Source organism: Furipterus horrens, unplaced genomic scaffold (genome assembly GCF_987537825.1).
Source record: "Furipterus horrens unplaced genomic scaffold, mFurHor1.1.pri manual_scaffold_16, whole genome shotgun sequence".
Classification (NCBI taxonomy): Eukaryota; Metazoa; Chordata; class Mammalia; order Chiroptera; family Furipteridae; genus Furipterus; species Furipterus horrens.
Genome location: NW_028327186.1, coordinates 4,466,474 through 4,482,532, shown reverse-complemented (window position 1 = coordinate 4,482,532; position 16,059 = coordinate 4,466,474). Strand labels below are relative to the sequence as shown.

The 16,059-nt window shown below is 40.4% G+C and overlaps 1 protein-coding gene across 1 annotated transcript in view; it reads left to right on the top strand.

The window, feature by feature from the left end:
- Positions 1-1,463: 1,463 nt before the first annotated feature.
- LRRC28 (leucine rich repeat containing 28) overlaps positions 1,464-16,059 on the top strand; it is a 66,950-nt gene continuing 52,354 nt past the window's right edge. Inside the window, exons 1-5 of the mRNA XM_090263738.1 lie at positions 1,464-1,537; positions 5,845-6,072; positions 9,912-9,952; positions 14,114-14,151; positions 14,750-14,887. Of these exons, the coding sequence (XP_090119864.1) occupies positions 5,905-6,072; positions 9,912-9,952; positions 14,114-14,151; positions 14,750-14,887 (385 nt within the window). The 5' untranslated portion in view covers positions 1,464-1,537; positions 5,845-5,904. The remainder of the gene's footprint in view (positions 1,538-5,844; positions 6,073-9,911; positions 9,953-14,113; positions 14,152-14,749; positions 14,888-16,059) is intronic.

Sequence of the window (16,059 nt, the reverse complement as noted above, 5' to 3'; positions counted from 1 at the left end):
TATTTTAAGACAATTCATTTTTCATGATTAATTACCAGACATTAAATTAATATATTTAAATATTTCCCCTTTTAAAGAAATAAAAATAAGAGGCTAACATCGATTACTTTTAAAGAAATCGTTCTATTGGTAATCCTTTCTTTTTTTTAAACTTCAATATTAGGAGTAATTCTCATTATTTGGATTGATTTTTAATACCCCAAAGAATTTTGTTTTTACACAAACTGTAGGTTTTCTCATTTTAAGTCTACTAAAAAATTCCTAAGTACTCTGCACAGCTCTTAGGTATTTAGAAACCTGTATAAATGGTCTTAGACGTGCATGACATACACCGTGCTGTATACGTCAGTAACTTCTGAAGTCCAGGTTTAATAAACAGAAAATTGGTATTTCATTTTAACTCACGCTTTGTTTTGGAATAGGTTTTGTTTTTATTTAATATGAATGCTTTCTAGGTTATTCATCTCTAACAATTAGATAAACCAACGTAAAGTTATTAATGAATATCAAGCTTTACAAAGAACAATAACAGCAGTTGTAATGAGATGTAATTTTTTTAAAAACCTCATTTCAAAAGGAAAGATGACAGTAAGTTTTTTTTTTAATGGTCCCTAAAATTGCTTGGATTTTTTAAAAAAGCAGCATAAAGTTCTCTTCTCTTGATGTCTCCACCCCGTGATACAGAAATTTTCGTCTTGAAAGAAATATTTATTCACAGCCTACTCAGTAATGTTCGGAAGTGCCCCAATATTTAACCAAGTTGTTATTGTCCGTTTTAGCGATCGTCCCTAACAATAGGTATTTCAAAGGAGAAACCAGGTTTCCCCGTGTCTTTGAACCTAACAGCGCGCACAGCCAGCCCTTATTTCCCGTGCTCAGGCTCACTACTTGCCAACTAACCTTGGCCACGTTACATAAACCCACCTGGCTTCAGTTTGTCATCCGTCAAGGGACTGCTGTGAGGGTTAAAAGAGGTAATCTGTGCACAGCTCTTAGAGCGCTGCGTGGAATACAAGAAGCACTCGGGTATTATTGTTGTGATCCCTCAACGTATGCATTCAGTGGGAGCACGAATGCCTGCATGAATGCACTGTATAAATAAAAGCACAGAGTAAGTTACTGATGGTTCCTCAGATTGCAGCCGGCTAAATTTCACCTTCAAACTGCAAAAGCAAGAAGCCACGCTTCCTACACAGCAAACCCCTAGCGGGAGCCGGAAGCGCGGATCGTAGGTGGGCGGGGCGAGTCTGTAGGAAGCGGTGCTCTCGGCCAATGGTCACATCGCTAGGAAAACGAGCCTCTTGTCCAACCTATCGTAAAACCGCGAGAACAGAGTGGAATTATCGCGAGGTTCCTAACTCCACACACCCTCTTTCCCGGCTTTCCTTAGTAAGGATTCCACCTGGCCCCGCCCCGCCCTTCAGGGGCCGCGCCTAGCTCCGCCCCCGCCGGCGCCCCGCCCCGCCCCGCCCGGCGTCCCTTGGCTTGAAGTCCAGCGCAGCCTGCGCCCCGGAGCTCCGGCTCCGCAGGCGCGGAGGTGAGTGTGGCTGTCATGAGTCCCAGGTGATTGAAGTGGCGAGGTCCGCTGTCCCGGCCCGCGTCTCCCTGGCTGGCTGGCTCCCGCAAAAGCGTCCGGGCCGCGGCGGGTGGACGGCGGGACAAGCGTCCCGGCCGGGCCTCGGGTCCGCACGGCTGCCGGGCCCTCCTCGCCCTGAGAATGGGGACACGGGGTGTGTGAAATCCCCCTCACGGGGCTCGCTGCATCCAAACTGTAACGACCTCAGCGTTTGGTTAACTCGCGCAGAACATTTGTGTCGCCCGAGACGTCCGTCAGGGCTTCCGAGGCAATCACCTTTCGCCAATGCTTTTAATGGGCGCTTTTCAGTTCTTAGTGCCCGGTGTGAGATCGGGCTGGGTGTTCTGAAGTCAGGCTAAGGGAGCTTTTTTTTTTTTTTTTTTTTCCCTTTAAGACGCTCCTGCCTAAAGCGTGTGAAATATTCTTAAGATGGAAGGTTTGGCTTCTTAAAAAAATAAATAATAATAAAGGGGATTGGTGTTAACCTGTCAGACAGATCGTGTGCAGGCGCAGTTGTATCCAGTTCGTGTCCAGTCTGGCCTTCCCTTCGTAGGGAAGAGGTAGTGACGGGAATTTGTAAGAAAGTATCCCGGTGCAGGATGTACATCGCCGGGGAATGCACGTCGGAAACCCATTCCCATCGTTTAGTATCGGCGGCTTCCAGGTTTCTCCTGGGTGGATTTTACCTCTTCAACTGCCATTTGTAAGCAAGATGCATTCGAACAGGGCGTGATGACATTTCTGGAGGCAGCCCATCCCAGCCAGAGGTTCCCAAGGAAAGCCCTCGGGTTCCAGTGAATTCTCGGCTTGGGTGGCCTGTCCGTGAGTGTGGGTTTCATCCACGTGTCGCTTTGTGGTCCTACCTTTATATACGCGGAGCCTACCCCTTATGTGATAATAGGGCGGAGCACGGGCCCCTGGAAATGCATGGACGTCTGCCTTGCAGGGCAGTTTCCTGGTCTAGAAAATGGGGTGAATAAATGTCTCTCGTAGGGCAGAGCTGTAAGCGTTAGGGAACTTGACGGCGCAAAGCAAGCACTCTGTGGATGGTATCTCCAGGCAGACCTCAGACCAGAGAATGAAAAAATATATATCCATCCACCTTGCGATACAGCGAGTCGTTGAAGAACGTTGTTTCGTCCAGTGTCATTTCGGTATCACGTGGATGAGATGCCCTAGAACTTCCCACTGGTTTGTGTTGACTAGCCTGGGGGAACCCTGGTTCCTATACTGTTCCGCCTTCAGGCGCAGGACCGAGCTAAGGTGCTAACTGAGGACATGCTCTCTGGGTTGGATTACTCCCACGACCTGGTTTTATCCGTTCCGTCTGCTGTTGCAAAGCCAGCTCTGTGCCAGCGGCAGGTGCCCAGGAGCGAAGACACCTGCCCGTCTCGGGCCTCCGGAGCTTAGTCTCTCTGCGACATGGACAATAAGCAGACCCACCAGGAAACATACAGATTCCACATTGTGAGGAGTCCTACAAAGAAAAAAAAAAAAAAAGATCAACCGGTGTCTCTGGAATAACTGCAGTTAGGGAAGTGATTTTTACATTGACACCTGAAGTAGGATGGGGCAGCGCTTTCCTGGGGAGAGCAGGGCACTTTGAAGGACTGGGACAGCCCAGGAGCTGGTGAGAAGCCAGGGACAGGGCGGCCACATCAGGCCGGGGACGCACGTGAGTCCGGATAGTGATGGCCTGGTCAGAATTCGAGTTTCTAAGTAAACTTTGAAAGGATGCATTTAGCGGATTGTCTGCACACGAGAATGCCAGTTCACCTGAGAGAGGTGGGGAGACCATTGGATATGTCTTTTCAGGGGCTCACTGCTAAGTGATGAAGGTATTGGGGAGCCGGGCGGACGCGGGCACAGGGGAGTCCTGCAGCTGGCCAGGCGGGAGGTGGCAGCAGCTTTTGGGTTTGGGCTGATGGAGCATTGTGGATGGGTTTGAGATGTAGTCTGGAGGTGGCGACCACTCTCCTTCTGATACAGTGTCCCCTCACTTATCGGGGGGTTACGTTCCAGACCCCCCGCAAAGTAGGAACCTTACATTTATTCTACACTCTTAAACCTATGCAACTTTAACAACATACGTATACAGTACCACAACATCCCGCGAAATAACGAAACATCCGTGATTAATAATTAAATATAATATTTTTTTAAATCCTGCGATACAGCGAGGCCGCGATAAGTGAACCGCGATATAGTAGTCACGACGCGGCAGGTGAATCATGGACAGACTCATTTATGACTTTCAGCTTTTCGGCCCCAGCAGCTGGCAGGGGAAGGGGTGTGCCATTTTCTAAAATTGGAAGGAAAAAAAAAAAAAAAAAAACGGGGAGGATTTGGGGAGGGGGCAGGGTGGGGGGAAGCACTCTTGAATGCGTTAAGTTCGAAGTTTCCTTGCTTTGCAGCTGAGAGAAGTCAGATACGGAAAGATATGAGTTTCTGGCTCAAAATCACATCATGTGTTTCCTAAAAATAGATGAGTAGATAGAATAAATATGAGAAGGTATTGGAGTCTCGTGGTACATTGAGATATTCTAGAATATTCCACATTCTCTGCCCGTTTATATAAAATGGCAAGTGTTGTTTCATTAGCTGGGAATTAGAGTTTAGAAATAATAGAAAATAACCAGAAGTTTACAACGCTCTGCTGTTTGAAAGTCATGTTGCTACATTTTGTACTAACTTGGTGTTAAGTCCCAGTGAAAATCATTTTTCTTAAGAAAAAAATTTTCATGAGAGGGTTTAGAAAAGGGTGCCCAAGAAAACAGATGGGAGACTCTTTGAACCAAGCTCAGCTTCTTTTTAGTTTTAGCATTTTTTAAGCATCCTGTGGGATCCTGGGAGTCTGTGTATGGATAGAATCCAGGCTTTGAAAATACATTGGGCCTCCCCACCTTCCAAGGGGAAAAAAAAAACCTTGCTTTTCTTGTCCCTTATGAGTTATTCAACATTGGACAAATTATTAAAGCTCTGAGTTTGTTTCTTCTAATGTTAAATGATTGGCAAGTTTTTTTTCTGCCCTGTGCCTTATTGATATGATGGCAAATGTTATTTCTTTTTCTATCCATGTCAATTTTGGAGCAAGAAGGGAAATTAATCTGTTCTGGGTTTTGACCTTTACCAATAAATTGCTGTCTCTATTTTATATATTAGGCAACTGAAGTCCAGAGAAATTTTAATAGAATAATACAGCATTCTTATTTCCCCATGCTGTATTTCTTTTGGAAACTCTGACTCCAAAAAACCTCTGCTGCCTTGCGGCATACCTCTTCAGGGGAAAGGCTAAGGGAGTAAACCCCGACAGAAAATCCGGAGCCGGAGTCCCTAAGGCGGTTTGACGTTGTAGTCAACACCGGCAACTCCTGCGGCACACCTGAACCCAAGCTGTATCGACTCCGTCTTTCCCTTGGACCCTTCAGCTGCGAAGAGAGGGGGGGTCTGCTGCATGGGCAACAGCAGACCCTCCATATTACCCTGCCCAGGCTCTGTAGCTTCAGCTTCACTGGAGAGGACACTCCAGCGTCATCGCAAGATGTCGATTCAACACGGGAGGAGACAGATACCGTGTCACTCCCGAGTCGGACTGCACAGCCATTCTCGGCGGTGCAGATAGACTCTTAAGAAGCGACACCATCGTCTCTCGAGACGGACGGCTGCCGACGATTTCTTCTTTCATTTAAATAATAAAATAAAACTGTTTCCCAGACCTATGTCTTTGCTGCTCCTGCTAATCTGCAAAGATAAGAAGAAAGAAAGAAAAGAATGTAGAGATTAAAGAAACAAAAAACTACTGTATAAGACAATATTAACATAGTAAGAAGTGAAGAAAATGAAGCTGTAAATGATCTAGATATATTTTCTATACATATTTAAATAGTATTGCAATATCTTAAGCTAAATATAAAACGAGATAGTTCAAGAAGGAAATATCTGATTTTTAAGTTCTTTGGTTGCCCATTGTGAAAATGGTTTCTGTTCTCTTAGGGATTCCGATTTCCATTTCAAGACTATTTTTTTCAATTAGGACTATTTTTGCTAAGTAATGAGTATTGCCTAAATAGTGAGTGTATTTTTATGAAATAGTTATTAATTTAATCTCCTTCTAAATATGTGTGACAAATTTAGTTATTGTGAAAGAAAAATATGGGGATTGAATGTATAACTTTTTAGTGTCTGGAAATAGCTCTATATGCTAACTGGTTTATTTAGCAATGCTATAAGCGGAACTCTAATTAGTCAATATTCTTTTTGCACTCTAGAAATGGACCAATTTTGACAAGATGTAGTGCTGCAGCGTGCCTGATGGGATCTGTTCAGTCATGGCATCCGAGCTTTGTAAGACAATCTCTGTGGCAAGGCTGGAAAAGCACAAGAATCTGTTCTTAAATTATAGGAATCTGCACCATTTCCCACTGGAGTTACTGAAAGATGAAGGACTACAGTACTTGGAGAGACTCTATATGAAAAGGAACTCCCTTACGACCTTGGTACCGTATTCTATTGCATTAAAAAAAAAATTACTTACAATGTGATCCTGACCAAGATATATTTCACATATCTTAAGAAATACATCCTCTCTTGTCATATAGACAGTAATATAAATATACATACAGGCAGTTCTCATGGGCTGAGAATTGATTATTCCAGTCCCTGCAGTGATGGGGTTATAGCCGGAGGTCTGTCAGAAAGCAAAATAGTCATGACTGTACCCCTTATAAAATTAGTCCCCATTCAAAAACCCCTCTTCTCTTAGCCTGTGCTGTGTCTGCGCTGTGTGTGCCCAGAAGAAGAGGTAGGTGGTGCACAGTGACTACCACAGAGCGGTGCTGAACCGACTTGCAATGTATTTGGAGTATTTGTTCTAAGATACCCAGTTGTAAGACATTTTCATAAAAGGCAGTTAAACGTTTCTCTTAAAAGTTTATGGCAGAACATCATTGATTCTAAAATTGAGATAAATTTTATACCAACGGAGCTTGCTGAAGTTGACCTTTACATTATTTCTGCAGAACAATTGTTTAAGTGATCATGTAAAGTGTAATACAGAAAATTTCGACTTAATTTAGAAAACAATTTTCAGGTAATTTAGGAGGAAGTATACTCAAGGAATCTGGGTACACATTATTAAAATTTTTATGTCAAAACTGAAAAAAAGAGAAGTAAATAATAGTAATAACGCTTTTGGAAGGTACTTTGTTACTTTTACCTAGCAGGACTTTTAAATTTAAAAACCATTTAAAATGTAGTAGAGTGTAGATTCTAAGAGCCAAGAAAACCTCATTTGTATGGCATCCATAATCCAGCGTTAGCGCTTACCCACAAAATAACAGAAATTTTGTTGTGAGTTTACAGTTACCAAGTCTCTTACTTTGCATGCACTGTATGGAAATGCAAAAGCTGAAATGTATAACTTCCCTTCCATTGCTTAGCCACGTTACTAAAATGTCCCAACAGAAAACCAAGAATGGAATTATAGAACATCTGTAGGTATCAGGCGCAGCCTAGGTGACAGGCTGCTTATTTACCAGGCTTTGGGGACAGATACTAATACATGGGTGTTTTTTTTTTCCCCCAAATCCCAGCATTCTCACACATTGCCATTTTCTGAGGCCATTGTGCTTATTTAAAAATAAAAACCCAATGCACTTACTTGTTCATAAAGACACAGTGCCACACTGTGGGCAGCAGAAACTTGATTCGGTGCTTAATTGTGTGTGTCGCTCTGTGACTCAAAAAAAAAAGGACTAGTTTGTCACGGAAAGATTAGACTGTTAGGTGGTGGACCCAGGGAGGCATCTGGAAAGAATGACCACCGGCCTGTAAGTTAGCCAGATACGACATTGCTGTTGTAGCAGATAGCACTAGACTAGGGTCTAACATTGTTTTCCGGACAGGTCTTCCCTTTTTAAAGGAACCGCTATTACTGAGCGGCAGCCACCACCCCACCCCCACCCCCGCCCCCTCCCCCTGCCAGTTCTCTAGCTTTTCTAGGATAATTTGTTTCTATGCCAGCAAATGGAAGTGTCTTTTCTTCTTATTAGGGAAGATAACGGGTACTAAAAGAAACATTTTGGGGATTTGGATAGATGGAAGAGTCGCATCTGAGCAAAGACTTGTCATGAAGCACCTCATTGCATTTATTGATATCACAACATAGGGAAAAAAGAGTCACGGCTTCCAGCATTTGAAAACTAAAAGTAGTTTTATCAAAAGTGGGTACTCAATAAATGCTTCACTGACCTCATAAAAAATGTTCATGTTCAGTGTTATCTGGTCATCAAAAAAGTGCAAAGATGTATGTGTGGAAGCAGCTTGGGATACCATTGCTAAGTATTTGAATGCATGAGTATCCCAGCGTGAAATTAGCAATGTCCTTTCCTTTTTAAACTTAAACTATGGAGTTTCCATTGTGTTCAGGATTTTTTTAAAAAGTTTTTTCCCTTAGTATAAAATATAAACCCTTATATATTAATGTCTTCCTTACCACTCTCTGGAAAATCATTACACACCTTCATACCTGATGGCCCAGACACACTCGATTATACAGTAATTTATATATTATATGTACTATATTTTTAATTTTTTGGCTTTTTCTATTATAAAGGACATATAGGCTCATTGTTAAAATTTTAAATTTAAACAATACAAAAGTAGATAGAGTATAGCAGCCCCCGTCCTTTTCCTAATGACAATCACTGTTAAGTTTCTGTAGGAAAAATTACTGTTCCAAATCTAAAACTTTCTAGCCCCTAATGCTTTTTCCTGTTGACACAATTTTTTTCTAACAGGATTTTGGGGGAGTACTGTTAGAGAGTTACAGCAGAATAGATTTGCAGTTTCCCAAACATACTTCTTCTCCTCCTCCTCTTCTCCTTCCTCCTCCCCCCCCTCCCCGCCTCTCTCCCTCGCCCCCTCCCTCCCTCCATTTTCATATTTTGCTCCTTGTGCCTAGAAAGACTATTCTCCTCTTTACTGCAAGACCATCTCTCATATCCACATCTGTCTTTTAGGACTTAGGTCAGAAGTAATTTCTTCTAACGAGTCACTTCTGACTTTTTGTTATCGGTATCTAGCTTACCCTACAACAGCGGTTCTCAACCTGTGGGGTGCGACCCCTTTGGGGGTCGAACGACCCTTTCACAGGGGTCGCCTAAGACGATCGGAAAACACATATATAATTACATGTTGTTTTTGTGATTCATCACTATGCTTTAGTTATGTTCAATTTGTAACAATGAAAATACGTCCTGCGTATCAGATATTTATGTTACGATTTATAACAGGAGCAAAATGACAGTTACGAAGTAGCAACGAAAATAACTTTATGGCTGGGGGTCACCACACATGAGGAGCTGTATTAAAGGGTTGCGGCATTAGGGAGGTTGAGAACCACTGGGCTATAACATGTTTGAAGGTAGATTTGACTCGTATTTTTGTGTTTCTATAAATTTGAACCCTGTACACGTTTGTGTGTGCGCGCGCGTGCGTGCGTGCATGCGTGCGTGTGTGTGTGTGTGTGTGTGTGTGTGTGTGTAGGCTGCCTTCAATTATTCACAGGAGCCTTTTCCTCATCCTCAGGGCCTCCAGTAGAGGGAAGCCTGCTTCAGTCTGAGTGAAACTGATCTGGGATTCTTTTCCTGGAAGGGCCAGTCTTTGCAAGGCTCTGATCTGTGTGTGAGCCCTGGCCCCAGTCCTCTTGGTCTCCTACCCAGGGGGCTGGGTCCTCTCCTGACCATGCCACGCCACTACTGCCAGCTTAGGACTGTGGCCGGGACGACACCCACGTGGACCACCTGAGCTCCAGCTTCCCCCGTTTATTCTGAGCTTAGTTAGGTCCTGGTTTCTGGCTCCTGGGGATTTCCCCATTTTCTTCTGAAGGGCCCAGTTTGGGTGTTTGGGTGTATTTCCCAGTTTGAAAGCCAGAAGCCCAATTCAGGAGGCGGGCAGAGGCGAGTGCCTTCTCGGGGCTCGGAAGGAGACTCTGTCCTTTCTCCCAGCTTCTAGGGGTGACAGCGGCGTGCCTTGGCTTTGCGGTTGAGTCACTCCAATCTCTGGCTCTGGCGTCACAGGGCGCTGTTCCCTGTTTGTGTCTGTTCAGAACGTTTTTATTTCTTCCATGACCATGGAATACAAGACTCCTGTCTTCTTCAGAGGGCATTGACGTAACGTGTTGTATGGTCCATACAAACATAAGTCCAGACCTGCTGTCTTGCTATTTTCTCAAAATTTACAGCCCTCAAAAAGATAATAGTTTGTGTGGAAGCTATTTAGAGGTGTTTATACATTTTCCAAGAATAAAATTTAATTCTGAGTTTTTAATTTTCAGCCAGAAAACCTTGCTCAGAAGCTTCCAAACCTCGTGGAACTGTAAGTGTGTTTATTCAATATTTTTAAACAACATGAATTAAAATAATTGGGAGTTACTTGAAATAATGGGAAATGTCATTTTAATGTGTTAATTTATCATTTTTAGCATCATGATCATGGTAGACCTGTGGTTCTGCTAAATCCAGAAGTGTTTTAAAGCACTTTAACCATTTAAATTTATAATTTTCATGATCTCGCTTCAGAGTAGTGAAGATGATGAAAGTATTTGCAATTCTCCGGGGCCAGGATCTCTGGCACAGAATCATTCTGGAGAGTCCATGGTATTGGACAAATTTAATATTGTTACTGCCACTACATGTGATGCTTGATATAAACCATCAGACACATAAAAGACTTAAAATATAGTGCAAAAATTCCTTGTCTCCATGCTTCATTTGTTTTAGTCCTTTTGATGATTATGTTCACGATGCTAAATAATGTGTTTGCCACTTTGTTTTTTAGCACATCAACTTTAAGTATCTCTGTGTGCTTCAGTGGGGACAAATTGTATTTCTCTGTCTTCAGGGTCAGTAACATTTTCTTCTTCAGCGTCCAGTCTGCCGTTAATCCCTCCCAGTGGAGTTTTGATCTTTAGAACTTCTAGTTCTTCTTCACACCTTACCATTTCTCTCACAATGTTCATATTTTTAAAAATACCTGGATGTAGTTATTGTAGCCGTTTTAATGCCCTTGGTTGCTTGCCATCGCATCCTCTCTGTCCTACATGGTCTATTTGTGTTGACTTGTTTTTATCGTGATTATTGATCACATTTTCCTGATTCTTGGCATGTCTACCACTTTTTGATTGGATGCTGGACCTTGTCAGTTTTACATGGTTGAGTGTCTAGACTTTGTTGGCTGCCTTTTGCATTGTGCTTTGTTCTAGCATGTGGTTATTTGTAGTTAAGTGTCATCCTTCTGTGGCTTGGCATTACACTTCACTAGGACAAAGTGCAGCCTCTACTCTAGGGGTTTTTTTTTCCCCAGGATCTCTTTGGGGTGCCCCAGCTGATCATCAAGGACTTGGGACACTTGCTACTCAGAACTCAAATGCCTCCTAGCCCTGTCTGAGCTCAGTGGATCATTTACCTGATAGCTTCCCACTTGCATTTTGGCTAAAGTGCATTTTGAACCTAGCTATGATCAAATAATCTCTTATTTAAATTTCTGGTGGTCTATTTAGTTTTCTTTTTCGGCGGCACCCTCTCTCCAGAACTCTTCCCCACCGTTTCCAGGGCCCTCGGCTTCCCTGAGCTCTGAGACTTCCATGCTTTATTTCGAAGCCCATTCCTGTCCCAGGGCCACAGTTTGCCTCCAGGGAGAAGGCTAGGGAGACAGCGCCTCGCCCCACTTGTTCTTTCAGGGAACATAGTCCTGATTACCTGTTGCCAATATTGGAAAATAATTGTTTTATATATTCTGTCCTGTTTTCTTGTTGCTTATAGCAGGTGGCTACATCTGGTCCCTGTTACTCCATTATGACTTGAAGTGAAAGTCCTGTTTTTTTAATGTTTAAGAAAAACTTAACCTTTTTACTTTGGAACCATTTTATACTTACAAAAAAGTTATAAAGATAGTGCAGAGAGTTCCAGTATACCTCTCCAACCAGTTCCTCCCACTGTTGATGTCTTCCGATTCCATGGTCCATTTGTTAAAGCAAAGAAGCTGAAATTGGCATTTTAAGTGATGTCTGTATTTCCTTTTTATAAAAAACTGTGCCAAGCCTTTTTCCAAAGTGGCTGTACTATCTTGCATTTGCACCAGCAGTGAATGGGAGTTCCTGCATTGTGTGAGTGGAAGAACATGATGAACACTGGTTACATCGAAACGCCAACATTTCAACCACTCCAGGATTTAAAAAGAAAGTGAAGTAAACAGAAATGACTGAGACTGCTAAGCTTATCATCACAAATGTCTAATGATAATAATCATAATTAGAAAAACAATAACAGTAGCACTCACTGAACTCTGTTCTGAGGGCTTTGCATGTATTGACTCAGTTAATCCTCATAACATTCCTACGTTATAATTGGTGCTATTACCATCTGCTTCTCTAGATTAAGAAAGTGAGAGCTTAGAAAATTGTCCCCTGGTCACAGGGCTATAAAGGTGCAGGCAGTCTGGCTCCAGAGCCCGCTCTCTGGTCCACTCTGACAGCAACGATTCTTCACCCGCTGCGCATGAGAATAAACTGGGAAGCTGACGTGGTGCAGAAAGAATGGTGTCGGGCCCCACTGTTCTGAAGAGCACTTGTGATTCTAATATGTAGGCAGGATTAGGAACACTTTGTACTATTGAATACTACCCCTTCGTTATAATGTAGATACATTGATTATGCTGGAATATACTTTTAGATTTCGATAATCAGTGAATGCTTAGGTCACATTTTGATTTGGACATTTTAAACTTCTTTCCTTATGGGCAGACCTTGAGCTGAAGCACATCTTTGTGGCCTTTTGAAAATCAGTTTTCTCTTTATTTTGGTGTCTAGGCACTCTGGCTTTTGTATAACAAATGCAAATGTGGATATTTGTGTGGTGTGTGCACCAATTTATATCCTTAGAAAACAAAATTCGATTGAATAGATTTAAAGGTCAAATTGGCTTTATTCAAAAATTCATGAATCTGGCAACTTCTCAAATAGCAGATAGAAACGAGAATAGCTATAGCAAAGGAAAGGCTTTTAAAGGCAGAGAGAGAATGGGAAAAGGAAGTTATTTAGCAAATAGAATGTCTTGTTTCAGCCAAGGTCACCTTCGTCTGGTAAGGTGGCAAGGGTCTGTCAGGCCGAGAATCTCACTAGTGCTGACCAGGAAGTTCCAGGCCAACCGATTACGATGCTACTCCTGGGAGAGGCTAAAGCTGCAGTGAGGTTAGGTTTTGAGTCTCATTTTAGGTTTGGTGATGTGGTCTTAGCACAGGTGACTCCATTTTGGGCCTGTTGTCTCTTTTGAAACAATATTTAGTGTTTGGGCACAAAGAATTATAAAGTTAGGTATTTCCCCCTAAAATTAATGTTTAAAGAATGTGGATTTTAAGAGGTGGAATCATTTTATATACACAAAACAAGAAATAAAATATATCCTGGAATGGTTTAATTGTTTAAATTATGTTAGACCCAGCAGGTTAATACCTACTGCAAAATTAATTTAATCCAGCATCGAATACTATTCTTAAATGTATTAATTTTCTATATTTCCTATTCTGTGTCACTGACATTTTAACATTTGATATTAGACTTAAAAACCTAGAAGAATATTTCAAAACACTATTTAAAAACTCTTTATAAAGATTGATTTATATGGTGCAATAAATAAAGCGCTAGGTTTGAAAATAAAGTTTATGAAAATCTAGTTTTCTTGTCTCAAAATCAATGATATAAATTTATTTTTAAAATTATTACTGTATAATCTCTAGTGGTCATTATTGTTTTGTTCTGAATAGTTAGTTGGCTATTGCTGATTGCATAAAATCTCCACCAGAGTGTGCTAAAGATACTTCAGTGGGAAAAGGACCCTGTATTTAGGCGTGCCTGGACTTGTCAGCCCTGGTAGAGTTTTGGGGTTTTTTTAAGAAAATAATTTGATTCATGTTTGTGAAATGCCTTTGCCGTGAAATAAATTCTGTACTTTGACAGTTGATTATTTCTACTATAAATGATGATTATTAAATCTCTCCAGAATTCTTGTATCTCAGGAAGCATGCTTACTCCCTGGAAATATCTTTGATGAAATTATCCATTAGAAGCTAAAAGTTGCATTTGCCTTTACACAATAAGTGCTGGTTTTTCTTCCCACTGTAACTGTATTTCTGAAAACCTGAATAATGTAAAATAAAGTAGAGAAACTAGTCATTTGTTTTATGAAGTTGAAAAAAATACTTCGTAATTTTTCCATGGCATATCTTTCATTTTAAAATAGCAACTAAACCAATAAATAGTTTTAATATTTGCAATTCCAGCATAAGATATTATTTTCAAACTATTATTAATTATCTGTGATGACCCTGTATTTTGTTATATTTTGTGTAATGTACTTAGAGTACAGTGTGAAAGAAAGTTTGGTCTCTTTATATTTGGTACATTTCTAAGTGAGCATTTTACAAACCCATTCAGAAGTAAAGGATTATAACAGTTTTGTTTTGTCTTGGACTTTTCCCCAGGTACCTTCATTCAAATAATATTGTTGTAGTTCCAGAAGGTAAGTAAGTGCACTTCCAATTTTTAGTTAGGGAACACTATAGTTTAAGCTTTCCTTTATAATAGTAGAACAGACAGTCTCTAAACTTATTTTGGTTGGTGTATTAGTGAATTTTAATTATAAAGTATCTTTAATTCATTTGTTTCAAATATTTTCCCCTAATTAGTAAATCCAGTTAAGAATTATAATTCAATAATAATAAGTCCAAAGTAGTTGTAATGATTAGATAGATTATTATTAGATCTTTTGTTGTTGGGTAAATAATAAAATAAGTTTTAAATTCAATAAATCCAGTTAAGCATTTTGGTTAGATTAAAAATGACTTTATATATTGTTTCATGAATTATTTATTTATTCAAGCAATATTTTACATTATTTAAGACTTTTTTATTTGTGCTCTTTTTTAAGTTATATTTTATGTTGAGTTAGAAGTCTTATCGCTTCCATAAAGTTTAGTTTTATGTATGATTTTATTATGTTGTGAACAACTAAGATGGTGATATTAAGTATATTTTCACTTGGAGTACTTGCATTAAAGATTTGGCATGACTCTTGGGTCAAATTGATTTTTGCCTTTCCTCCTCTTTTCTCTTTGAAGCCATTGGGTCTCTTGTAAAACTCCAGTGTTTGGATCTTAGTGACAACGCCTTAGAAATTGTTTGCCCAGAAATTGGTCGTCTGAGAGCTTTACGTCACCTTCGATTAGCGAATAACCAACTGCAATTCCTACCTCCAGGTAATCATAGTCTGTAGCACACAAGAGTCTCTGATCTCTTACAAATCTGTTTTTATTCGTATTTCTCACTGTGTGTCTAGCCAGTGGGCTTTGAATATATTTGTAAGTATTTGATTGTCTGTTTGTTTGAATATGAAACTAAGAAAAATGGGGGAGATGTGACAAACAGTCTTTTCCCTGAGGAAAACGTGAGAAGGTGGCATTTATGTTTTTGAGCAACAGTCACTACAGTTGTGCACTGGTCTTCAGATCGCTGCTCTGGTAAAATATTTGTACAAAAACCTCCCTCAGTTCCGAAGTTCAGTTCTGAATTTCCCATCCGAGAATTCAGATGAACTTGGCATGATATAATCATTGTAGGGTCCAAAAGGCAAATTCATACAGTGTTTCCTCTCATTCTCTAGTGAGATCATTGAGGTACATTAACTTTGATTTAATAAGAGCACATACTGTGAATTTAGTAGCACAGTTTAAGTTTGGTCCCAGCATTGTCAGATTTGCCTGCTGACCAATTTGTTACACTGTGATGTACCTACGGACAGCCCCCAAATCCTGCATTTTCTAGGACACCGTTATTCCCTTGGACTTTCTTGTGAGGGACATCCTGAGACCCTCCTTTGCGAATCCACACATTTGCAAATTCTGCTATCATATATTATCTCCCATATTTTAAAAAAGGAATAGCATGATTTAAAATTTTTTTTAAACTTTCAAGTATTACATGAAGGTTACTGTGCATTCAAGAATGAGCAGAGAAAAATATAGATATCACATTGGCTGGGATTATTTCTATTGAATAACTGTTTCAGGAAAACCAATCAGACTTTTAGTGTATCCAAGTGAAATGTGTAACCCCACCAAAATTATAAATTGCTACCTGTCATGGAACTTTGTGGTCCCATGGGGATGTTATAAACTATTCATGTTAAATCCATGAATGAAATAGTCTATAATATTTCTTTATGGTCTCAAAAATACTCTAATTTTTTTCAAGTACAGAAATTTCTTGATGAACACATAACTGATTAATTTTTAGACTTTATGTGCTGGCCTTCACATATAGGTTGAGTATTGTTTACAAAAATGGTAATAATGTAGTAATTTTTTAAACTTATATAATGTCTGTATTTCTCCAACTATAGTTAACATAAGAATTTTCGATATGGTATAGG